The sequence below is a fragment of the Malaclemys terrapin genome, chromosome 4, assembly GCF_027887155.1.
Source record: "Malaclemys terrapin pileata isolate rMalTer1 chromosome 4, rMalTer1.hap1, whole genome shotgun sequence".
NCBI lineage: Eukaryota > Metazoa > Chordata > Testudines > Emydidae > Malaclemys > Malaclemys terrapin.
Window position 1 is genome coordinate 24,421,674 of NC_071508.1, and position 26,800 is coordinate 24,448,473.

The 26,800-nt window shown below is 48.0% G+C and overlaps 1 protein-coding gene across 3 annotated transcripts in view; it reads right to left on the reverse strand.

The window, feature by feature from the left end:
- The window catches only part of KCNC4 (potassium voltage-gated channel subfamily C member 4), a 77,527-nt gene that overhangs the window by 46,836 nt on the left and 3,891 nt on the right, over positions 1 to 26,800 (reverse strand). For 2 of the 3 annotated variants that reach the window (XM_054028702.1, XM_054028704.1), the window contains exons 2-3: positions 16,037 to 16,973; positions 12,199 to 12,384 (exon numbers count right to left, since the gene is read on the reverse strand). In XM_054028702.1, the coding sequence (XP_053884677.1) occupies positions 12,199 to 12,384; positions 16,037 to 16,973 (1,123 nt within the window). Of the gene's footprint in view, positions 1 to 10,839; positions 10,957 to 12,198; positions 12,385 to 16,036; positions 16,974 to 26,800 lie in introns of all 3 variants that reach the window. The other variant, XM_054028703.1, reaches the window with a different exon arrangement.

Here is a 26,800-nt window from a genome sequence, read left to right on the forward strand (position 1 = left end):
GGCTATGTTGTTCAGACTCCTGGGTTTTTCCATAGCCTTTGTGAAGAAAATGGACACAAGTGAGGTTAGAGCCAAAGAAACTTCATTGGGCAGAGTCAGAGGTGACCGTGACCTAGATGTGCAGAAACCCTCAGAAGAGCATCATCAAGAGCCTACATTTAAAAGGATCCATTCCCAAGTATGGTCCCCTAGAGACCACAGCCCACATCTGCCTAAAAGCTATGAAAATAGGGCTCATCTATGTGGATGAGAATCCTTAATCAACCTAGAGGGGAAAAAGTCAGCTCAGGAAAGAATTGTCCCTGCTGGAAAGAGACAACTGTGAACAGGGCTTTCAGTCACAGGGGAGTGAATTCTAAAACCAGTTTTGATTCAGCCATGTTCCCAACCCTCTCATGGTCACTGTCCGTGGATGGTCTTTTACCACAGCATGAATTTTAAGCTCATTTGAAAGTCAAGCATTCACTGAGGGTGAATATAGACTGGAACATTCAGTAGTAAATATGCATTGCTTTGGTTAATTACAGAGATCATCCAATCAGGGCACAGACACTGCGCCCTATGACTCATATAGCAAACCAACATCTTGAAAGTTTGGATAACGAGTTGTTCCTAAGGAAAATTGTTTTTTTGTTTTACAAATAACTATGAAAAATAAATGAAAGAGGGGATTTTGTGGGCTGCAAACAAACAGAGAAAGAGGCAGATTTCAACCAACTGATGATTTGTAATGAAGTATTCCCTCAGCTCTCATTTTAAATCGGAGATAGTAGGGTTAATGCCTACTGCTGCTATGTTTACATATCAGGCAAGGTTGGTTGGAAAAAAGAAATCCAGTTGTTTTCCATGAGAAATTTTAAAATGGTCATAAAAAAGATTCCCACAGAAATTTTTCTGTGAAAGCCAAAAAGTTTTAAGTAAAAAAATTCATGGGGGGGGAAGGGGGAAGAGAGAAGGAGAAATCAAAAGTGTTTTGGTTATTCATTGAAAAAAAAATCAGAAAATGTCAGCCAAAATGAAAATTCTCTTTTGCATCAAAAAACTCCCCCCCCCCTTTGGAAAAAAACGATATGTCACATTGAAAAAAAAATTCTGATTAGCTCAAATATCAGTTCTACTTTTAGAGTACTCCAGAGTCCACTTCAGGCCTGGTCTTCCCTCAGAAAATCCTGATGCCTAATTCACCCCCAGTACAGCACCACCAGAGGATGGAGCATGTCCGTCCTACAATGCATCCTCCATGAACGTTAATGACCGGTCCAGATTTTACCACCATTAACACAACCCAAGATCGATCAAGATTCCCTCTGCTTAAACTAAACGTGGCCTCATTCATGACCAGACAGTGTCCATTGATAACATGCAGGGCTCTTGGAATCATTCTGCATTCACCCTCCACAGTCACAAAGACAATAAATCACTCCTAAGAGCCCTGCACTGGGGTTATCCCTTGAAAACAGATGTCTATGAGGTTTCCCTCATCACCACATTGAGAACTTCTAAGGAAGAGCAGAAAATCAGTTTTTTGACAGCAAAAACCCAAACTGTTAGTCAGTTTGACAGTGCCTGGAAACACTCTGTATAACTATCATGTTTCTGTGTGTAGGTTTAGACACAAAAGGGTCTGATTCTGACTCCTGATGCACCCTATTCCAATTTCAGTGGTGCTAACTCCTTGTTTACTGGGATATAAGCAACAGCTGAATCAGGCCCACAGTAGAAAAGAGGCTCTGGTTTTGTTGAAAGCCACCAGTTGGAGTTTGTAAAGAAAGATTACTACAGCCAGGTGAACTTATTGCATCAAACAGCTTATTCAACAAATCCATCCCTTTCTCAGACCACAAGCTGCCTGTAAAGAGGTCACAGTTGACTGATTTGAGCCTAAAATATTCGTGAAGTGGCCACTGATTGCAGGTGCCTCAATTTCTTGGTGCTCAACTTAAGGCCATTGGGCACCTGCAAATGGAAGTGCCCCAAATTAGTGGCTCTTCGCAATCATTCAACCAGAAGTTTGTGCAAACCCGTATCAGCCTGTGGATTGCTTGCTACTCATTGTTCTCTAGTTGTGCTGCTTAATTGGTCACCAAGGTCACAAGCCAGCTCCCTGCCTGGATGACAGTAAAGGACTCTTTCCATTTACAAAGTTTAGGTTTGAATTTATCCCCAGAAGTTCAGTGTTATTTACTGAAATATTGCACATTCAGTTCTTCACGAGAATGTTCATTACACTTGGGATTTCCCCAAACATCCTGGTGAATTCAGAGATTCCTAAGGTCAGAAGGGATGTTATGATCTTCTCCTCTGATCTCCTGCATAGCACAGGCCAGAGAACCTCACCCCAAAATCCTTACCTCAATCCCTACCCTGGTTGAACAGCTACAGATCTTGTAGACACCGAAGCATCTTTATTCAGGACAGTACTTAAGCACACGCTTAAAAGTTAAGAGTATGCTTAAGTGCTTTCTTGAAGAGAGGCCTGTAAATGGATCTCTGCCTCCTGAGCACTCCCTGGTGGTGGCTCTGCAGCACTCTGCCTCAGTTTCCCTCTCTCACAGGGTTCCTCAAAAACTCCACCCAGTATATATCATTTTAAAACATTTCCCATCTAGAAGGGTGGGGGGGAAGGTGACAATTAATGTAGTCCATACACACACTGGCCCTCCAGGCCCCAACCCTTCCGCCTAACCCAGGGAGCCCATAGCCATCTCTTCAGAACAATGCAGCACTTCACACCAGCTGGCCCCTTCAGACACCAGTTCTCTCCCTGAGTCAGGTGCCCCCAGCTCCTTTTCCCTGTTATAATCCAAACAGCCCCGATCCTTACAGCATTCACCTGCCCTTCCACTCTCCCTTATATCCCTGAGCCTGGTCAGTCACATGACCTTCCTGCCACATGACCAAAATCATTTGTCCCACCTGGGGAGATGCGCTGATCTCACCACAGGTGGGGCGCTGAGGCCCTTAAGGGGCCAGCCACCCTGTGACAGGGCCCAAGGATGGGAGAATCCATCCCACCCCATAGTAAACTGTTCCGGTGGTCAGTTCCCCTCCCCGCCCCCCCGTTAAAAGTGTGCCGCTGGTGCCCAGTTTGAATGACACCTCGCTTATGTGAGCATTTGTGAATAAGAGGCTGATCAGCAGGCTTCTTTACCAAGGGAGCTGTCTCGGTTCTATTCACCCAGCCCCAAGGGGTAGCGTTGTTTTCTAATAGGGCCACAGAAGCACCCAATCCCAAGCTGCTGCTTGGGCAAACCATCCAAGGAAAGTTGCAAAGCATCGGAGGGTTTTGCTATGCTAATTGCCATCAGTGCTGTTAGTTAGGGAGGCTGGTTTCCCAGCAACACATATAGGTGCTAACTGAGGTCAGCCTAATTGGTTTAAAAATGGGTTTGTTGCCAAGGAGCTCCATGGAGGCATTTTATAAACAGAGCGGCTGACAGCAGTGGGCACCTTGATGGTCTCTTCCCATGCAAAATGGCATCAGAGATTCCACCTTATCCACGTGCAAATACTCAGCACTCTGTGATGCGCCTGCATGATCACACACGTGCACTGAATGGGGAACAGAAATGCATTGTCACACAGACATGCACATGGACCCAACAATGCACACGGGTGGGGAGCTGCATTAACTCACGTACTCCTATACTTCTGATCAATTACTCACATTCTTGCAACACAGTCACGCAAAAATACACAAAAACATATGTACTCACCCGCATGCCCTCTTACAGTCATCCATGTATATATACCACAGACACACCGGCACATCATAAATAACTCATGCAGACATACTGTGCACTCACTTAGCATGAAAAACACATGGATGTTTGCACATCCATGACCCGGTCCATTAACTCACGCACACACACTCCTAAATGAATTATATACACATTCTCCCACATGCATAGCACTCAGATCAACACAGACTTATGTAGGTATTACTTCTGAATCACATATGCATATAATCTTGTACATACATAGATGGCAAAACCCTCAGCTGCTTGGTGCACTAGGCTGATGCAGGACAATGGGACTTGGCGTATGTTAACACTGCACAGTTACCCAGGCTCTTACCCTCCCTACCTTCCACACAGAACAACCTCTAACCAGGGTTTGGAGGTGTTTGAGCCTGTGAGAAGTTACCCAGCTGGGAATGTGGGTTAGAACCCAGGTTCTGCTTTAACTCGAGCAGAATCGTAGAATAGAAACATAGAATATCAGTATTGGAAGGGACCTCAGGAGGTCATCTGGTCTTACCCCCTGCTCAAAGCAGGACCACCCCCAACTAAATCATCCCAGCCAGAGCTTTGTCAAGACGGGCCCTAAAAACCTCTAAGGAAGGAGATTCCACCACCTCCCTAGGTAACCCATTCCAGTGCTTCACCACCCTCCTAGTGAAAAAGCTTTTCCTAATATCCAACCTAAACCTCCCCCACTGCAACTTAAGACCATTACTCCTTGTTCTGTCATCTGTTACCACTGAGAACAGTCTAGATCCATCCTTTTAGGAACCCCCTTCAGGTAGTTGAAAGCAGCTATCAAATCCCACCTCAGTCTTCTTTTCTGCAGATTAAATAATCCCAGTTCCCTCAGCTTCTCCTCATAAGTCATGTGCTCCAGCCCCCTAATCATTTTTGTTGCCCTCCGCTGGACTCTTTCCAATTTTTCCACTTCCTTCTTGTAGTGTGGGGCCCAAAACTGGACATAGTACTTCCGATGAGGCCTCACCAGTGCTGAATAGAGGGGAATGATCACATCCCTCGATCTGCTGGCAAAGTGGAAACCTGCCTACTTTTCAGTGAAGACACAAGCAAATCACTTGAGTTCTAATAGTCCTCCAATGCCTTCCCACAATTCCCCCCGAAGGACAGAAATTCTCTCGCAATTGACTGGGAAAGAATCCTAGAGCATTTCAGCCCAAAGAACCACGAGATATGCCCAGACAGATACAGGTGAATGCAGAAACAGTGAGGACCCAGTACTGAGGGCAGACTTAGCAGTGGAGATGCCAGGCTAGGCTAACCAGGTTAACTGTGTAGTATAGACACAGCCTGAGGCAGTGGGAGTTAGATGGCCGGACAGTCTGCAAAGTAGCACACAGGTGCTGGGTTAGGGGTCTGGCTGGCCATGCCTGCTGCCCAACTACAGCCTCAAGGGGATGTCGTCTGCACATCTCATGGCATTTCCAGGCCCTGAAGCCCTCCAGGCATATGGGGCAAAATATACCCTAATACCAAGGGCCAGCACCAGTGGTAAATTTTACCCATAATCTGGTTGGCTGCTGCTCCTCTTGAAGAAGTACTAAGATGCTTATGAATCAATGTCCTAACATATAAAGTACTAGATGGGGTGCTACAGACCACCAAATCACACTAGGGAACAGGATGACTGGCTCCTTACACAACTATCTATAATGTGTAGGGATAAAAAACAAACAAAAACAACTGTGACCAGGAGGACTTCAATTTGCAAGACACATGCTGGAGTCTCATGCTGCCAGTATTAAAACACCCTTAAAAAGAATAGGAGTCCCTTGTGGCACCTTAGAGACTAACAAATTTATTTGAGCATAAGTCTTCGTCAGATGCTTCATCAGATGCATAGAATGGAACATAAAGTGTGTATATATATATATATACACACACACACACAGAACATGAAAAAGTGTGTGTGTGTGTGTGTGTGTGTAAGTAGCCATACCAACTGTAAGACGCTAATTAATTAAGATGAGCTATTATCAGCAGGAGAAAAAAAAACTTTTGTAGCGATAATCAAGATGGCCCATTTTAGACAGTTGACAAGAAGGTGTGATGATACTTAACATGGGGAAATAGATTCAATATGTGTAATGACCCAGCTGGGGTCATCTATTTCTCCATGTTAAGATGCTGTGGACAAAATGGCTAATGCCATCCTGGGATGCATAAACAGGGGACTCTCAAGTAGGAGCAGAGAGGTTATTTTACCTCTGTATTTAGTATTGGTGAGATGGCTGATAGGATATTGTGTCCATTTCTGGTACCCACAATTCAAGAAGCATGTTGATAAACCAGAGAGGGTTCAGAGAAGAGCCATGAGAATGATGAAAGGATTAGAAAACTTGCCTTCTAGCGAGAGACTCAAGGAGCTCAATCTATGTAGTTTAACAAAGAAAAGGTTAAGGGGTGACTTGATTGCAGTCTACAAGCATCTACATAAGGGACCAAATATTTAATAATGGAATCTTCAAGCTAGCAGAGAAAGGTTTAACATGATCCAATGGCTGGAAGCGGACGCTGGACAAATTCAGACTGGAAATAAGGCATAGATTTTTAAATAGTGAGAGTAACTAACCATTACCAAGGGTCGTGGTGGATTCTCCATCACTGGCAATTTTTAAAGATTGGATGTTTTTCTAAAAGATCGGCTCTGGGAATTATTGTGGGGAAGTTCTCTGGCCTGTACTCTAGAGGGGGTCAGACGAGATGATCACAACGCTCCCTTTAGGCCTTAGAATCCAAGAGCCATGCCACACCTTTCCCGAGGGCTGCCCTGAACCACCCCACCTGATGCTGGCAGGATGAGTTCTGGACCTGCCGCCGGGGTGTACCTTCCAGAGCCCTTTGTGTAGCTCAGCAAAAGGGTAGCATGTGCACCCACATGCAGGGTACACACAAAGGGAAATGTGCGCACAGACACATGCCAAAACAGACACACACAGCCATGTTTCAGGATAGCAACAAGTGATTCCCCCACTTCTGCTGCTGAGACGGTTTCAAACACATCATCTGTACGGACAAGGGATTGGGGTCATGCCCTCAGAAGGGAAAAGAGGGGAAAATGCTTCACTTGTGTTAGGACAGGCTTGCCCTTCTCAGGACCAAAGAAGAAGGGTATTATGGGAAGGAGAATTATATTCTCCATCTTCCTGAAATAAACCACGCTCAGTTTGCAACATTTCTACTGGAACCAGGACCAAAATCCTGTCGATGGCTGATATCTGCATTATTCTTCCAACCAAACGCCAACGTCCTGGCTTCCAGAGCTTGTAATAACATAAGTACCTGTCCCCAAATTTGACAGAAGTCTCTCAGTGAGCTGGGCTCAGAACCAAAGTACTCTGACTTTGGAGCACTGCCAGGGTGTCCAGTACCAGCACAAATAGCCGCAACAGGAGATTAATTAGGGCCTGAGCAGTCACAGCTCCCATTAACTTCATCTAGGACTGAGAGCGCTCAGCACCTCTGACAATCGAGCTAGAAGGTTCTAATATTTGGATACAAAGCATCCTCCTAAGCATATCTAATCTTCTCTCTCTCTCTCTCTTCTGGTCCGAAGAAACCTCTTTAAATAACAATGTGTGAAACAAAGGCCGCAGTTAATAGAAACAATCACTAGTCTCCAGGCTAAATGTGTTTCATGAAGCATGTTGAGAAATGGCCATCTCACCCCTCAGAGACCTATCATTCATCACATCACACAGTAACTGGAAGTCGCATCTCCAAATGAGCATCTTCCCCAGTTCTCAACCCAAGTCATCCGATACCAAGTTCTGACCGCACCTCAACCAGGAGGTCTAGATGTTTTAGGTGGGGACATTAAAGGAATGTGCTGGTCCATTTATTTTCACACCCCACGAACGTGAATACATTGATTCTCAGAGCTAAGCAGGGCCAGGCTGGGTCAGTCCTTGGAAGAGAGATCTCTGGCAACCAATGCAGATGCTATAGGAAATAGTATTGGTGATCCAGTAGGGTGGGTGCACTTTGCTTGGACTTGTTAGTGAACCAGTGCCCCAGCATGGTGTTAGGGGATACTGTGCGCTGTTGGGTGAGATGTCCTGACCACATGTCATCATGAAAGATCCCATGAAGGTTTTCACCAGAGAAGGGATGCCAGTGCCAGGGTCCCAGCTAATGTGGGTAATTGCATCCCATCCACTTACATTTCCCAGTTGCTCCAGCTGGTTACAGTAATCTCTCCCACTTTCAGTTTTAGAGCACCCTTAGAGTGTTGCTCAAGCTATTCTACTGCCGCATCCCATTCCAGAGGTGGTGGCATTTCAGCTGAGGGTGATGGCAAGTTACCCCTGTATGCACAGAATTCATACCTTTGTAAAGCCCCTTGTGCTTGCAAAAGGAACCATATAATCAATCAGCAATCATGATTTTATAAAAGATAGCTCAAGAGTCCATTGTACAGGTCTCTCTCATCTTATGCTGGGGTTACGTTCCGCGGTCAGCACGTAAAGCAAAAACCGCGTATAGTCAAAATTACATTGAGTGTAATGGCGGGCGGAATCCCCCGCACTACAGGAACAATTTAAATACTGTTATTTCTCTTTTTTTGTTGTTTTGTTTTTGTTTTTGCCGACCGCGTAAAGCTGAATTCGCGCATGTTAAATGCGTGTAAGATGCGACAGACCTGTAACGCACTGAAACTTCCTGTTCAGAGCCCACTCAACCCTCTACAATTGACTTGTGCAGTTTAAAAGAGAACAGGTTAGATCCTCAGCTGGTCCACTTCCAGTTTACGCCAGCAGAGGCTCTGTCTAAAGAAGTAAAGGGAAAAGCCCAGTGTTAATTCTTCCTTGTTTTCCCCAACCAGTTTCCCCATCTGGTCTGAAAGTTTACAAATCAGAGCTGGTTGACACTTTTTTTAATCAAAATATTTGTGAATGAAAAAATATGACTTCAGGTCCAAAATAAAAAGTTTGCAGACATTTTTCATTTAGGTCAAAAAACCCTCAAAACCATTTGGGGGAGGGGGGGCAATTTTTTTTTTAACCAACCCCCCTCCACAATTTTATTCTTTTAGTCAAAAAAATATTTGTATTTGGTCTAGTAAACATTGTTGGGTATTTTTGGCTTACAAAAGTCAATTTTTTTTAAACCAAAAACTAGTTTTGAACACTGAAAAAAAAAAATCCTTTTCAGTTTTGCTTTTTCATTAAAAAAAAAATAAATAAAAGGCAGGAAAATGTTTATAATAAAAAAATGTTTCAACGTTTCCCATGAAAAGTAATTGACCTTTTTCTTCCAACTCTCCCAAAAATCTGAAAATCCTAATATCTCTGAGTTTCTAATTCCTTCCTTCACCTGATAAAGCACGAAGCTTCATATGATATAAATTCCATCTCCTCTATGAATCATAGAATCATAGAATCTCAGGGTGGAAGGGACCTCAGGAGGTCATCTAGTCCAACCCCCTGCTCAAAGCAGGACCAATCCCCAACTAAATCAAAATATGCTGCTCCAATTTCCTAGCTGACCCAAAACTTGATCCAAAGCCCAATGAAATCAGTGGACTTCAGTGGCCTTTGGATCTGGCGCCTAATCTCCATGTTAGTGGAGAATAACAGAGGGTCCTTCCATGGCAGAGTCACACAGAAGGCTCCAGCTCTCGTCTCTGCTGGAGGAGCTAGAGAGTTTTGGTCTAGCAATGTTGCTTCTACATCACAACAATGGGCTGGCAGTGATGCCCAGTCCCGCGTAGTGTTGGATTAGCCAGGAGCTGTGATGGCAAAGTGAGGATGGAATTGGCGAAGCTACTCAGGGCTCTCTGCATTGCCAGAGAGAGACTGGATCTGACACAGTACTGGATCCACATTGACCACTGGAAAGGCAGTGCTGGTCCAAAGCTCCTCAGAGCTGGATCAGCTATTGCCACGACAAGGGAAACTGGAGTAAGGTGTGTCAGGTGGCAGCCCCTCTTCTGGCTCCTCCGGAACCTTGTATTCAGGTGCTGGCTGCACTTTTCCCTGCATTCCCTGATCTATGCACAAAGTCACGGGACTGGGACCTCCTTATCAACCTCCTCCTGGTGCTGGCCAAGATGGCCTCCATCGCTGCAGGAGGAGGAAGCTGGGAGCGGGGGTGCGGTGTGCTTTGCAACTGTGGGACCTATTTCTATTCCCACGTTCAATCACACCTCTGGGCAGAATTCCTTTGGGCAGTGTCCACGGACGGCCTCATGCCGTTGAGGAGCAGTGGGTGCTCTCCGAGGGTGTCCCCATCTGGTTCCTTGACTTTCAACCTTTGACCTCACTCCTGTTCCTGTTTTCCCCTTCGTTGTCCCACACACTCCCTTGTAGCGTGAGCATAGCGGCTACTCCCCCGTTAGTTTTGCGGGGGGGCTTGACCCACCTGTCCCAGGTCTGCAAATAGTACAAGAGGGACTGGAGCGGGTTATTTATTCTTGCCATAAGAGAACACTGGAACTAGACTCTTGCCATTGGATTAGCCATTCAGACTGCAAGAGAGACTGTCACTGGTGGAGTGGCCCACGGCTCCCCAACCCTGGGCACTGCTCATTGCTAGCTCACCCAGTCTCTAATGCCATGAGAGACAATAGCGTGGCAACCAATGTTCTTGGCTCACACCAAGGAACAAACGAAGTTCCCTATAGGTTGAGCTAAACTGTCTGGGTCCATCTCTGGGACCGTGAGAGACTCATCTCCTCTGTAGACTGGGCCCAGAGGGGAATGTGTAACACACACACTGACCCTGCCTACTGGGTTAGAACTAGCAGAGCACCTAAGCACTGGATCATGTTACACCATCAGAAAGAGAGAAAGGGGGGGAATAGGCCATGATGCCTCAGTGGCAGATTTAAAGAACAAAGCCACTGCCTAGAGCTTCTGAGCTCTAAACGCAGCAAGAGAGGACGGAGCCAGCAGATTGCTTTATGCAGCTCATTAAATAGGAAAGAGAAAAATCCTGATTTGATTTATTTTCCAAGTTTTCAGTTAAGCTCTTTACAGAATTTGTTTATGAAACAACAACACACAAAGTGATCATCTGATTGACTGGAGGAGCGAGGACCCAGTGCAAAACCATCAGACCTGCACAAACCCACCTGGGGCAGTCCCTTTGGGCTACTCAGTCAGATCTCTCAGTAACTCCATTGGCTGGATCCTTGGCTGGTGTAAATTAGGGTAACTGGAGCTAGTTGGAAAAGGCCAATTGTTTTTTGCTGGAAATTTAAAAAAAAAAAAAAAGTTTCAAAATTTCTCATGAACATTTTTTGTTTTTTTTCATTGAAAAATTGAAATTGCCCAACATTTCAGTTTTCAGAAACAGTTTTTGGTACCGAGGTCTGGCTTTCGAAACCCATACACTCAAAATGCTTATAGGAAACCAAATATTTTCACTGAAAAATGTTCCAATTTCGATTTCTATTTTTTCAATCGCAAAACCTGAACATTTTGACCAAACCCCGCCCTAGCATCACTTTTGTGCTAGAAAACATTTTCACCAGCTGTAGCTGGAACTCCATGGACTTCAGTGGAGTTTGTCCAGTTTACACCAGCTGAGGATCTAGCTAGCTGAGTGGCATCAGAATGCCCTGTCGGGAAGTGGACGAACAAGGTATGGGCAGAGCTGGAGGGTAAGGAAGCTGGCACAAAAGTCAGCAGCTGCAAAAAGAGAAGAGAAGATACTGGTGGCAAGGTAGTTTCACAGGCAGGTAGTCTAGCTGGATGGGAGGCAGGTAGATAAAGCAGACCTGATTCTCTGGGCAAAGTGAGCGTAAAGCACTATCATGCTGAACTGGTAGCTTATTACACACGCTTTGCACAGGTGTAAATAAGGATTAGACAAGGTGCAGGGAAGTACCAGTGGTTCTAGGTAATGCTGTGGCTAGTGAAGCAGCTCGGTGTGGATGGGGAAGAAGGACCCCAAGAATACAGGTGAGGATTACGGGTAAGAGAAGCCCAAAGGGGATTCCATTAGCACAGAAAGACAAAGGTAGAGGGAGATGGAGTAGGCGGGAAGGAAATAATCCTAGTGGTCTCCTGGGGACAGATGTGAAAGAGGAAAAAGGTCACACAGGACGATGGAAATGGATCACATAGTGCACTAGGCAAGCCCTTTGTAAGATCAGCACATGCCTGTGGCACGCAGTGAAGGAATGAGCCCGGGGAAGCCAAAGCTCAGGGCAAGGTGGCATTTTATGGGCAACGTCAGCTCTGGCATTCACTTCTAAACAGCCATTCTCAAGCGATGGAGGAGGTGTTTCTTCTGAGAAATGAAGCATTTTGCTTTTGAAGGGGACTGCTATTGGGGGAGCTAATGGGGAAGTGACTTGGAAATGCCCTCCACCCACCTTCCCCCACCCCCGGTGGCCTTTACGCGTCCATACTCGACCCTCTGTCCTCCATCTCCCCCACCCGTGCTGTCACTCTGTCCACCAAATGACTCTGGGTCTCGCCTGTACCTTTCCGGATGCCGCCGTCGGCCGCACAGGAGAAATCGCCAGCGTTCAGCAGAAAGCAGGTGGCCGCTTTCTTGGTTTTGTCCCTGGTGCTGGAGCGCCTCATCGGCCGCTTCTCCTCGTGTGAGGACGAGAGGGGCTGCTCCTCGTCTGACAGCACTGTGTTGGCATCGCCGTTCTGCTTGGAATCTTCAGGGCCAGGATAGGAGGGGAAAGAAGGATGAAAAATATCAATTTTCCAGAGAAATTGACAAGCCAAGATACTTGTCTGCTTGCTCCTGCTACTGGCAATAGGGAGGCTGTGTGGCTGACTGCCCGCTAGCTACAGTGTGGGAAATGGTAGGGCAAACTTCCCCCTTATGTGGCCCAAGTTGATGTGAGTGGAACTGAGGCAGCAATAGGGTTTGCTGGCTCATCCCCCAGAGAATTTAATGCCGCTCTCCCATAAATCAGAAATAACTTGAGGGGCTCTGTTCAAACCTTCCAAAAAGTAAAAATCCACCATTAGGTAGAGACGGAGGCCACCTTCCAGCAGGTGTACACCGGAGAAGCTCTACTGATTTAATTGGACCTATGTCAGTTTACCCCACTTGAAGATCTGGTCTAGTAACGCCAATGGAGTTGCGCCAGTTTATACCAGTACCTGGGCTCTCTGGGTTCAATCCTCAGATCAATCCTGAGGCGGCTCTGAATTACAACAAATTAGCCACCTGCAGGATTGGGAAACTATCCCCCAGCTCCTTTACAACTGTCCCAAGCTGCACCCAGTGGATTTTGGCTGAGAGCTGGGTCCTGTGGATGGAAATTTTCCATTAAGAAGGGAAATGTTCCATGAGTGTGGACAAACATGGGGTTAGAAAGGAAATGCCTGCACCTTTAACGGAGGTGTTCAGGTCCTGTGCTGATGAGTATAAAACACAGGCCTGTAGCAGGCCCCACTATTCACCCAGGAGGGAACATGAGCAGGGCCAGATCTTCGGTTGGTGTAATTCAGCGTAGCACTTCAGTGGAGCTATAGCAGTTTGCACCAGCTGAGGATCTGGCCCTGTACATGGTGTGAATTTAGTGCTGGTGAAGACACCAGATTAAGAGCCCTGGAGGGTGGAGATTCCTCTGTAGGGCAAGTACGATCAGGGGAAGTAGCAGGGCCAGCTTCCCACACAAACATGTCTTAAATACCACCAACTCCTGGGGCCAGAGGGCAGTTCAGTCTCCACAGCCCATTCAGTCCTTGTTTTCTCTGCTGAGATTGCCAGCAAAGCGGCCTGTTGGTGCCAGTTATGCTAGTTTCTTAGGCAGGGCCGGCTCCAGGCACCAGCCTAGCAAGCAGGTGCCTGGGGCGGTCAATGAAGAGGGGAGCGTCACGTCTGGCCTTTCGGTGGTGGGGCCATCACTCCCTCTCGGAGCAAAGGACCTGCCGCCGAATTGCCGCCGTAGAATGAAGCGGTGGTAGAGCTGCCGCCGCTTGCAATTGCAGCTTTTTTTTTTTCTTCTTCTGCTTGGGGCGGCAAAAATGCTAGAGTCGGCCCTGGTCTTAGAGTACGTCTACACTGCAAGCGAAAGTGTGATTGTAGCATCGGTAGGCATGCCCATGCTAGCTTCAATCTAGCTGGCCTAGGTAACAATAGCTATGTAGACATGATGGCATGGGCTAGCAACCAGAGTACAAGTCCACTGGGGTACATACTCTGGTTGCTAGCCTGTAGCCAAGCCCACGCCACCACGTCTACACTGCTATTGACACCCATGCTACCATCACCGCTTCATTTTGCAGTGTAGACAGCAGCTTTGTGATGAAGACCCCTCTTCATTGGGAACTGGATTAAGACCCAGCCAACTCACTTTCAGCCGGCCCACAAGCTGTTGGTCACCATCAACTTGCTATTGTATCTATTTGCTGCTTTGATCTACAGCCTCTCACACCCAGAACTGAGCTCAATAGATTTGAGCCAGTGACCTAGATGGCTCCAGGCCTGCAACAGGCCAAGCTAAGGATGGCTTTTCAGCTTTCGCTCTGGATTCCTTGGCTCTAAGCCAAGCCTTTCCATGCAATTTAAATGCATCTTTTGTTTGCAATTCAAAACTGGAGACAAACATCAGAGGCCAGGCTCCCAACGGAGGCCTCAGAGTGCCTTCCTCTGCCAGCCAGGAGTCTGTAGCAAGAAATCCCAGAGAGGCAAACCCCAGGCAGCAGCCACACTGAGCTTAACTACTGCCAAGTGTTGGCACCAGGAAATACAGCACAAATCAGGAGCATGCAGCAATGTGCTTCAATGACAGGCTGTGCTCTGAAGACACCCCAGCAGTGATTCCAATCTATTACCCTGTAATCCATTCCATTGGGGGCTGGCTGCTAACCTTTGCACCCCAAAGACACGTGGATGCTTGGTGCTGGCAGCTCGGTGCAGTGTGAATAAGGCTGGACAAAACAGCAGAGGATTTGCTAGATGCAAGTGGGACTAGCAGGAAAATTTTCGACACAACCGTTTTCCATCGGAAAATGCAGTTTGGTCAAAATCAAAATGTTTGCCAGGATCAGCGTCCATTGCAACAACATTGTCAAGAGGAAAAAGTCAAAACAAATCATTTCGAGGTTTGTTGCAATAATGTAAAAACCCTTTTGTTTTGCCTGTATCGTTTTGATTCATTTTGGTTCGACGTGTATATTAAAATGCCAATTTTAACGTCAGCCCACGTTTGTGCAATTGGGTATGGTCACGTTGTAACATTATTGAAAGGAAACATTGTTACCATATTGAAACTAACCGATTCGATGGCCCCAGAATTTTCATCCACTAGAACATTTCAAAATGTTTCGCTTTTTGCTCCAAAATTTGAAATTAAAACAAAATTTTGATATGTCGGAATTTCCCAGGGAATGGAAATTCCATTTCCTGACCTGCTCCAGATGAAAGGGATCATTGGAGCAGCTCAGGCGAATCACGTGGCACAGGACAAGCTGGGCTAGCTACTGGGGAACAAGGTCACGACATGGGTTTGGCCAGCTATCAGGGCATAGGAGCACTGCATGGGCTGGGCTAGCTGCTAGCTACCACACAGGCCAGGCCAGCTAGGAAGGTGTCAGGGCAACGCACAGGCCAGGCTAGCCCAAAAGACACTGAGGCATAGTGCTTGGCTAGTAACTGGCACTTTCGGGCTAGCTGCTAGCACAGAGGCACTTAGAGGATTTGCCGATGGCTTAGTGCAATTTTCTTTGCTAGCCATTAGCAATGGGAAGCATGGCACATGCTAGCCATCGAGACAGAAATGCCAGCCATGGACAGGAAGCAACACTGAATAAAACTCATCGCTACTACCTTCACTCTCGGGTTAGGCAAAATAGTGAACACACTGGGGTTGCTTCTGATCCCATGGGGGCTTTTAAATCAGGCAGTCCTTCAGTGGAGTTACTCCTGGTTTACCCCAGGGGCAGAGAGAGAGAGAGGAATTAGACCCTACTGATTTACTCCTAATCTATGCCAGCGTGAGAGCAGAATCAGGTCCATACGGCTCCATTCCTAGTTGCTTTCCAGGGATTCTGCTTCCATAATGTTACGATCACCTGAGCCAGCTGCCTCTGTCAAAGGCCTGGAGTCCCTCTCAAAAAAATCAATACCTGAATGCCACTGACCCTTCTTGGGACAGCCTCGCCTTGAGGTGATGGCATCAGGCCAGATTCTGCTCTCGCTCCAGCGTGAATCTGGAGTGTCCCCATTGAATCATAGCAGTCAGCCAAACACCCCAGTGGGCGTGGACTCTTCCCTAGAGTCTCCATTAGGCAGGACTTACATACCTGGCACTTTTTCCTCCCTCTTATTGAGCTTGGGCTTTTGCATCTCACCTGATCGCTTTCTCTCCACCACCACCTCCTCCGCTGCCAGGGGGCAGGTGTCACTCTGCGTGCTGTTGCGGGGCGAGTTGTCCTCGGACTTGCAGTATGTGGGGGAGTCCAGTGGGGCTGGTCGGGGTATATGCTTTTTCTTCTTCTTTGGGAGCTTCTGCTTGGCCATAGCTAGTGAGTAGTACATTCCAAAGTTGTTGACGATGACAGGCACTGGCATGGCGATGGTCAGCACCCCGGCCAGGGCACACAGCGCCCCCACCAGCATGCCCGACCAGGTCTTGGGGTACATGTCACCATAGCCCAGCGTTGTCATGGTGACCACCGCCCACCAGAACCCAATGGGGATGTTCTTAAAGTGAGTGTGGTCGCTGCCGCTGGGGTCGGATGGCTTGGCCCCAATCCGCTCGGCATAGTAGATCATTGTAGCAAAGATCAAGACCCCCAAGGCCAGGAAGATGATGAGGAGCAAGAACTCATTGGTACTGGCCCGGAGCGTGTGGCCTAGCACCCGGAGCCCCACAAAGTGCCGCGTCAGCTTGAAGATCCGGAGAATCCGGACGAAGCGGACCACCCTCAGGAAGCCCAGCACATCCCGGGCAGCCTTGGAGGACAGGCCACTGAGGCCTACCTCCAGGTAGAAGGGCAAGATAGCCACAAAGTCAATGATGTTGAGCAGGTTCTTGATGAAGAGCAGCTTATCTGGGCAGCAAATGATGCGCACCAGGAACTCCAGCGTGAACCACAGGACACACACCCCCTCGATGTAGGTGAGGACAGGCTCCGTCTCCACCTTATTTGTCAGCAGGACCCTTGTGGTGTTGCCAACCACCATCGTCTCAGTCACGTTGACATTTCTATTAAAGGCCTCGTGTGTCTCCAGGCAGAACGTTGTGATGGAGACCAGGATGAAGAAGAGTGAGGCGAAGGCAACTACCTGCAAGAGGAAATGAACTCAGTGGTTAGGGAAACAACCTGGGGCAGACAGGGAAGGGGATGAAAGCACTTCAAAATAGACTTCCTTCCCCTTCTTGTCAATCACTACAAGGGGATAGGAGGAAAGATACACACTGTGTCCAAATCTGAGGGGAAGGGTTCAACCACAGGACATTCCTGGTATTGTTTGTATTTCGTACACTCCCTCTGACCCAAGCCCTGCTCTTATCTCCTTCAGTTCCCCATCAAAGCAGAGCCCAGAAGCTTGCCCTGCTAGAGGTCACAGACAAGGAGAGGACGCCGCCCCTCCAGTGACACCTAGGAAACTAGCACTGGGTACCTGTCACCAGAGCCCAGCATTGTCATGGTAACCACTGCCCTCCAGAACCCGGTGGGGATGTTCTTCAAATGGTCACCTCTGCTGGGGTCAGAGGGCTCGGCCCTGCTCTACTTTTCATAACAGACCCTGGTGTTGAAGATCAAGACCACAAGGACCAGGAGGATGATACAACTACAGAGCGCTTCACTTCTAGCTCCCCTCTTCATATCAGATCGGGAATCTCGGGTGGCTCTTAGACCATTTCCCAGGGAACAGGCCAGGATGTCACAAAGCCACCACTGCCTGACCCTCCCGTTGAGGAGAGGTGATGGACTGAACAGGCCGGGGGAAGTTCGCACAGCTGATCGGGGTGGTGATGTATCTTATAGGTCTTTGGCCTCCAGGGCTTTCAAAATGTCAGCCCGGCACCTTCCACTGGTACTACCAATAAAAAAAGAAGACGACCCTGATCCTACAGCTAGGCCTCTGCGGTTGAGGTGACCTGGGTATGTTTGTGCTGCTGCATCTCTCTCAGTCCATTTGCTCTTCACCTGAGCTCGCAGCTCCACATGAGAAATTAAAATTCACAATGCCACTATTCGATCATTAGACTCCCCCCTAAATCGCAAAGGGTCACGGTGTGGTGTGATAATGACTCCTTCCCCGGGCACACGGTGACCTTGAGTTAAAGCTGGGAGACCCTCGGCTCATCTTTTACTAGGGTAACCAGCTGGCTCCTCAGTTTGTATGAATGACAGCAGCTCCATTCAAGTCAGAGTCCCCTCCGGCTCGAGCCCTCCCGGGCCAGAATTTCAAGAGCTCATGTTGCAGCAGCTCCCATTGAGAACAATGGTTGCTCCTCACACCCCCCCTCCCCGCACACTATTGAGGACAATGGGAGGTGCTGGGTCCTGAACTCAGCTGAAAATCTGGCCACTTCATCCAGATGTCTGAATGGGAGCAGAGGACGTTTGAAATTCCAGCCCCACAGTGGTTTTGACCTCTACCACTATGTTCTCATTCAAATCCAACTCTGGAACCAAATCTCCATTGAAGCCTATGGGAGCATCCCAGGGGTGCATTTGACCCCAAGCCCAAAGAGACTCAGGTATATAAGTCATCTGAGGGCTGTTTGGTAGTCTAGGCGAGATCAGTGTTGTGTTCCTACTAGTAATAACAACACCTAGTTCGTAAATAGCACATCAGTAGCTTGCAGCACACTCTACAAAGGAAGATCAGTATCATTATGCATATTTTAGAGATGGGGAAACAGACACAGAGTGAGGCAGCAGCTTGCTCAAGGTCCCCCTGCAGCTCAGAGATAGAAGGCAGGTCTCTTGAGTCCTAGGCCAGTGCATTATCCACTAAGTTGCACACACACAAAGCTGCCCAGCAGGCAGAGGTACACATCCGAATTGGGAGCCTCAGTTAAAAACGGGCAGTGCTGAATCGTTATAGAAGGGACGGGCCAGCTCTTCCACTGATGGAAATCTGCACGGCTCCATTGAATCTGTGCAGCTCCAGCTAGAACCTTATATCCCACTCCTCTCCCAGGGCTAGAATTGGCCAAGGATGGGCTCTGAGGATCATGTGCTGGGATGCTTGCCATGCCCACGTTGTACCCGTCCTGTGGACTCCGAGCTCCAGGGCTGCCAGGCCAGATCCATTTACAAAAGCTACAATCCGGTGTGGCTGCAGGGCGTGTCAAGCTGCAGCAGCTGCTGGAATGAGGAGATGGAGATTCTGAAATGGAACTCCCTCTAGTAACAGATTTGTTTAAGTGTCCATTATGAATTCACATGAAAGGCTGGTGTAACAGCACCAATTAAAAGCCTTCAATTGCTCTGCATGCAAATGCCACATCTCTTGCTGGAACTGATAGTGTTGCTATTCACAGCTCCAGAGTTAAGGATCTGTCTGGATTTCCATTAGAATAAAGAAATTAATTTTGCTGGGGAGGGAGGGCTTGTAATTCTAGTGTAAGAATCTCCTGAAATTTGTCAGACCCAATTGCAGCAGGAGGGGCCAGATTTTCAGATGGTGCAAATTGGTGTAGCTCTAATAGCAATTTACACCAGCTGAGCAGCTCCCAGGCTCTTATGTCCAGGCAGGATGCTGCTCTCCATTCATGTCTCCACCCCCCCAATTCTGAACCGGAGGTAGGGTGAGGTGGGGAGAGGCGGGTAAGGGATGGAGCCTGTATAAACAGCTGCCAGAGTTGAGCTGGCACTGGGGGCGGGGTGTTAATTTTCTGCTCGCATGGAACAGCTGCAAATTACAATTGTTCCAGAGCAATTCCGGCTCTGGGATGATTCTGGAGTCTTGGGGCAGTGCAGGCAGCCCAAACCCATAGGACCACAGGAGGAATCTGGCTTTCCTGTGCTCCTTAGACAGACCTTTAACCCTGGTTTCAAATGCTTAGCAAAGCTCCTCTACTAACAGTGACAGCAGTCAGGCTTCTCATTCATCTAGACCACAAGCAACTGCAAATGGGCCCAAAATAATAAGCTGGAAAGCAAACGCTCTGTGGGAGAAATGGGTTTTATTCCCCAATCAGCCATGCTCAGACCTCCTTCCTGACAGGAGGAGTTCATCATGAGTCCATTATCCAGGGCATGTTTCCAAAAGTACCTGAACAGCCTCGGAGCAGAAAAGCCCCAGCCGAGAAAGCTTGCTGAATCTTCTCCAGTTCCTCTATTAACAGCACGTACAGGCTTTCTGCTTTACATGGACCTGATCTGCACTGAAGTGACGTGCAGCATTAAACACAAGCCTGATTCTGCTCCCATTGGAGTTGATAGCAAAACTCTCCACCGCTGGCTGTAACACGAGCAGGATTGGGCCAAGTTAAGTGCTCGGTCTCTTCTGGTCAAGAGAACTGGACCAGTTTGCGTGTCAGACCTCCTCTTGACCACCCTTGTTGCATCAGACCATGACACCGCAAGACAGTTAAAAATTACAGGCCAGATCCTCAACTGGAGTGAATCAGAATCAACTTCCAGCTACCTCAGTTCACACCAGTGGAGGGGCTGGTCCTAAATGCCAAGACATGAGGGAGGCTGCGGGAGGCTGAAAGGATCTGTATCCCGGAGCCCCATCCTGAGCTCCCCAAGGAAAAGAGCTGTTAGAAATGAATGACCTCATATCACACTGTGTTCAGTGCAGAGAACCACTGAAGGGAAAGATAATGTCCCGCAGCACACAGAAGGAGAAGAAGATGGAATGAATGAGACAGAGAGAGAGATGGAGAAGGTGGCAGACAAAAGACCTCATTTTGATCTGACCCAACCACCAGTGCAATTTGTCAGCTGGTGAAAACTGATGTAGCTCTGTTGAAGTCAATAGGCAATTAATAGGATCCAGCCCACAATTATGGACATAAAAAGGACTGACTCCGGATTTACACCAGTGTAACTTAGATCCAAATCAAGCCCAAAAGACCAAAGGAAAGAAAGAACAAACGTGATTTTGCTCTCTCTTGCACCAGTGTAAAGCTGGAGTGACTCTGCTTAAGACATTGGTGCTACACTGGTTTTAGACCCAACTTAGGGGAGATCAGAATCAGGTCTGGGGAGTCTAAACACAGAAGGGTTGGATCCCCAGCCGGTGTGAATTGGTGACGTTCTTCTGAAGTCAGTGGAACTGCTCCAGTTTTATACCAGTTGAGGATCTGGCCCATAATCTTTACCTTGGCTCCAACCTTTGTCTAGTAGCAAGTCAAAGTGATTTTTTTTCTTTTAAAGGGGCTCTTTTCTGAGCCTGCTATTTAGAAGACCCCAGAATGAGCAAAGGGAGATCACGTCACAGGAGAATTCCAGACCCCCAAATATTTCATTGTGATTTCAAGGTTTAAGGCTGGAGCGTTTTACATGGGCCTGTAGGAGCTAAGTGTCCAGTTGCCACTGACTCTCACAGTGCCAGGCATGCTCTTTGTCCTCAGAGAGCCTGAAACACGACCTCTGAGCGGGTGACCTGCCACGTTCCCCTCATTGGGATGTTGACTCAGATTCCCAGCAACGACCACTGAGATGTCAACGTTGTTAAAGCACTTCTCTGCTGCCTGAGGCCAGGAAGGGGACGGAGCATATTAGAAAGCGGACATATTACAGGTGAATGACCACTCATTCTGGTGCCACAAGTGGGTGGCGCTTGGGGAGAGATTTTCACCCCTCATTTCCCACAATACTCAAGATGGCACCAAACCTCAAGAAGCCCAGCAGAGCCCAGGAGGGCTTCTAAGTCCCACCAAGGGGGCCCAACAGAACACATGGGATGATATCTAGAACATCTGCATACATTACTGTGAGCAGCACCTTGGCATCTTAAAGTGGGCAGGGCTTATTTTGCAGGTGGCGCTTGGAAGTGTCCCAATACCTCCCCTCCCCCCACCCCAAGTGACCTGTCTAGAATACAAGACTAGAAAACAGTGTCTGCTGTGCTGAAGCTATGCCCAGCTAAGGATCAAGCTCTCTCCACAGAAGGCGGGGTGGGTGGGAGAGCATAAACTAGGACCAATCTTGCACCAGTGCCAGGGAAGTTGTACCAGACAGATGAGCTAATGGGTCTATGAGCCTGCGGGCACTGATGCTGTCATCTTACTACAGGGGAGAGAGGTTAAATGCTCGGGAGAACCTTGTAAGCAGATGCTGAGTCAGTTGCCAAGTTCTACGGGTGGCGATACGAATAAAAAACCCAACCCACAAACTCCGTGCAGAGCAATACCCCAGCCACTGCCCAAGCAAAGTGCCCCTGAGCTACAATTCAGCTGCACTAGACGGGTCTACTTTCTCCAAAAGGGGCTCTAGGGTGTCTCACAATCCCCAGGCTGGGGGGGAAATTGCTGCGTGCTGCTTGGGTGCTCTCGCCATTTAGCCGGGTTCATTTCCATCAGCCTTGCTTGCTGCCAGGCTAATGCAGAGATAATGCAGAGCACCGAGCAGAAGGTTAAATACCAAGAGGCTAGGCTGGCATCTAATCTCCATCTCAAGGGAAGCAGCCTGTGCTTTCTCTTGCTACCCCGCTCTTTCCCTCGCATCGCTTGTGAAAATAGTACGTGTAGGTAAAGAAAAGAACCTGGAGACGAGCTGTTCAGAGACTTCTAGAGCAGGACACGCGAGTTCCATTCAGACAGCAACAAAAAGGCTGAAGGCTCCTCAGTCACTTTAGTGATTTGGTGCCAGTGAAAGATGCCAGGTGGGCAGCTCTGGGGACTCAGCCGCAGAGACGGACAAGGGCAGCATGAGGTTTCTACCCTGCAGAGAACTAACAGGGGATTTCAGTTATTGCTCCCCTGGGACGTGGGAAGGGCTAATGGCAGCAATAGTCTCTGGGACACCAGCATACTGTCAACTCATTTCTCCTTGGTTGTCAAACCACCATCGCCTGGCAGCAGCTTCTGATTGCTGCCACTTTGGGCTGGACTTGAATCAATGATCTGGGGCGGGAGGGGAAGGGAAGGCTTCTAGGGCCTAATCTGAAGCTCACCCTGGTCTCTGTATTGACTTCAATGTCCTGTTGATCAGCCCCTCAAAGCCACTGAAGAGCGTTTGTGCCTTCCAGAGTAACCCTCAGTGAAAGGGCTGGTTAGGAAGAAGCCTTGGATCAAGGAGTGGGAGAGCCCATCTGTTCCTAACACTTCAGTCTTGATTCATAGATTCTAGGACTGGAAGGGACCTCGAGAGGTCATCGAGTCCAGTCCCTTGCCCGCATGGCAGGACCAAATACAGTCTAGACCATCCCTGATAGACATTTATCTAACCTACTCTTAAATATCTCCAGAGATGGAGATTCCACAACCTCCCTAGGCAATTTATTCCAGTGTTTAACCACCCTGACAGTTAGGAACTTTTTCCTAATGTCCAACCTAGACCTCCCTTGCTGCAGTAAACCCATTGCTTCTTGTTCTATCCTTAGAGGCTAAGATGAACAGGTTTTCTCCCTCCTCCTTATGACACCTTGATACTTCACAAGGACTGTGACTCTGCTTGGGAGATCTTCTATTCCCTCCTTCTCCTACACTTTTAATCCAAAGGGAACTTGCCGCTCCACATCTGGACTCTGGCACAGGAAGGGTTAAGCACTCATGGGCCTGAGTCTCCTCTCGTTTGCACTAGTTTTACACTGGTATAGCTCTGTTGGCATCAGTAGAGTAACAATTGCTCCCTCACTAACCCCGATGTGAGTCAAGCAGGCCCAGTGGAGATGCACCTGATTTACACTGGAAGGGGAATCAGGCTCCCTTCTCGGTCACCTCCTATCTCTAATCTCAGCCACACCGGCGCCTCATTTCACATAGCATCACAGATGCCTCCAACCGTGGACCTAGGCCGTGCACTTGTCCCACCTGGCTTCCAAGATCAGGGAGCCTTAGTCTGCTTCCTTTGAACTGCCCTGGGAAAACGTCACAGCCCATCTCATGCTCACCCATTGAGAAAAAACATCCAGAAAGACACTGCTGTTGGGAAGGAAAAGATCAGGCTCCCAGATGAATTAAATAACTGGCTTCTGCCCTGCCATCAACAGAGGCAGCTAATAGAAGGGCAGATGTGATCTTCATACACTGGCATGTTTTGACAGAAATCCAAAGGATAATTTTTTCCAGCTGATCCTAAATTATTGGTTACATCAACGAGTGAAATCTAATAAATTTGACATGCGAGGCACGGGCTGGATGGGCTGAGATAAAGCAGGCAGCAGACCTGCCTGCCCGTTGCAACACAGCATCAGTCCTAGGGACTGAAACTACAGTCTAACAATGGAAAAACTGGTTTCAGAGTAGCAGCCGTGTTAGTCTGTATCCGCAAAAAGAAGAACAGGAGTACTTGTGGCACCTTAGAGACTAACAAATTTATTAGAGCATAAGCTTTCGTGGACTACAACCCATATATGCATCCGAAGAAGTGGGCTGTAGTCCACGAAAGCTTATGCTCTAATAAATTTGTTAGTCTCTAAGGTACCACAAGTATTCCTGTTCTTCTTTTAATGGAAAAACTGTGCTGGGCACAGAGGTAACCAGGCAAGACTCTGGCACCATGTGGCAATAGCACTGCGCTGCAAGAGGCTAAGATGGGGCACCGGGGCCACAAACAGGGCGGGAGATGGAAGCCATCAGCTGGCTCCCAAGTCCAGACACCCTGGACTTTGTGATTCTGGTGAAACAGGACTTGAGTAAGCAGGAAACAGGCCCGTAGCTAGGCAACAGGTAGTTCTCATCAGCTCCATTCCCCACCCCTCCATCCTGTTTACTTTTTGCTTAGCTTCGGTGGGAGCAATCTATTTCTCAAACTCAGGGTGTCTGAATGCTCGGCCGCTGGCGAGGAGGCCTGCAGCTCAGGTGGGATGCGTGAGTCGAGCTACTGTGACCACACGTCCATCACTTCCCCACCAGCACTGGAGTGCACTAGATTTACTCAGGGTTCAGCTCACATCAGCAGCCTCGGAGCCACTCTGTCACTTCGGGAACACACCCTCCCTTTCACCTGACCGGGGTAATGCCAGCCCCAGGACAGGCTGAGTCAGCAGATCCACACAGGGAAGGACAGCCTCATGATTAGCCTTCTATAGTACTTAGATGGCCCTGTTATTGGGCAGTGCTATTATCCTCATTGTACAGAAGGGGGACTAAGACAGAGAGAGGCTAAATCTGGGGCGGAGCAGTGTCTTCAGTCCAGTTCTCCCAAGTCCTCTGCCAGTGCTCTAACCGTTGGACCATCCTTCCTCTCTACGGCACTAGCCAGCAACTCAAAACATCTGGACTAACTTCCTGGCTTTGCCACTGACTCCCTGTGTGACCTTAGGCAAATCACTTAACTTCCCTACACCTCAGCTCCTTTACAATGGGAACAGTAATCCTTCCTTTACTTGTTTTGTCTGCTTAGATCATAAGCTCTACAGACAGGAACTGTTTTACCGAACAGTATTTGTACAGTTCCTTGCACCATGAGGCCTCTAGGTGCTACCATAAGACAAAGACAAAGTCTCCCTTCTACTTCATGTGGATATTGGAGGCTTCCTGCTCCCATATTTCAGGGAGTGTTACTACATGCTGCCATGCTCCACCTTGGAGGTGACTATATCTTGGTGGTGGGTGACAAATTTTCTATAAAGGGCCAAATTCTTCTAAGCGACACTGCTAGAAATCTGGAGCAACTCCAAGGGTTTCAATGGGCTTATTTTGCATTTACACTGGTGTAAGTAAAGCAGAATTCAATCCACATTTTTGTAAGACTCTTTGGGATCCTTCAGGATGAAAGATGCTACATAAACACCACCATTCTGACTTGGTCGAGTTTTTACACTCACTTTGCACCGTTGTCAGAGACTTTACAAGGCATAAGCCAGTGGGGAATTACTCCCAATGAGGGGTGTAAATCAGTCTAGCTCCACTGATTGCAGCAGAGGTATGTTCATTTACATCCACTGAGGAGGCGGCCTGCTGAGGCTTAGGTATAACATATTCTCCTTTCCCCTCTCGTTCCCACAGTCAAATAAAGAGCCAAGACTCACTGTGCAAAGACTTCAATAGAGCTACACTGATTGACACATGCTGAGGGTATGGCCCTGTACCTATATATTCTATATAGCTATAGGGGAGTCACCTCCACATCAAACAGGTTACCACATATGCTCTCCCTGGCCCTACCAAGTCAATTACATCCTCTGAAAAAACAACTTGGGCCAAATTCTGATCTCGCTTTCGCCGGTGTAATTGGTGCAATTCCACTCAATGGGTCCTATTCAGCAGTGGTAAAATGGTGTATCGCATAGATGGGGTGTGGGCCTCATTCTCCTCTCACACTACATTGGCATAATGCCATGAGATCCAATGGAGTTACTCTTGATTTACACCAGGGTGAGGGAGAGGAGACTCAGGCCAAGCACTGACAAGTCCTGCCCCAACAAAGAGCATAGGATTGCAAAACTCATTGCCAAGACAACACAGATGTCAGAGGGGACCTGCTGGTCACACTCTCCCGTTCCTTCTCCTCCAAGCACAGAGTCCAGTAGGCAGAAGCATTTGTTTATAATTCTGCTGGTGGAATACCAAGGCCTGGCTCGAGAAGGGCTTTAGAACCCAATCAGATTTCAGCATGTATTTAAACGCTCTTCTAGCCCCCAGCCTGTCAGGTTACAAAGAGGTTTGGATCCTCAGCACAGCTCCATTGACTTCATTACAGCTACTGATGTAGGTCAGAGTAAAGGTGACTATGAGACCTAAAGATGGGTTGGAAACAAAGCCCCAGTTTAAACACCCCAAATTCCAGTGAGGCTTTTTGGAATGATGCCATTTATTCCAGCTGAGGATGTGGCCCCAGTTCGCACCCCATCCTTTAACCACCCACCATGGCTACCTCCTTTAGTTACTCTGTGCCAGTGAGCCTGTGGTCCAGGGGATCAGTCACTGACTTGAGAATCAGGGAACCCACGTTCTGTTCCTGGCTCTGAGCAATCTGGAGTTGGTGATTTCACTGCTCGGTGCCTCGGTTTCCCTGAAAAAAGTACCGTTTGCC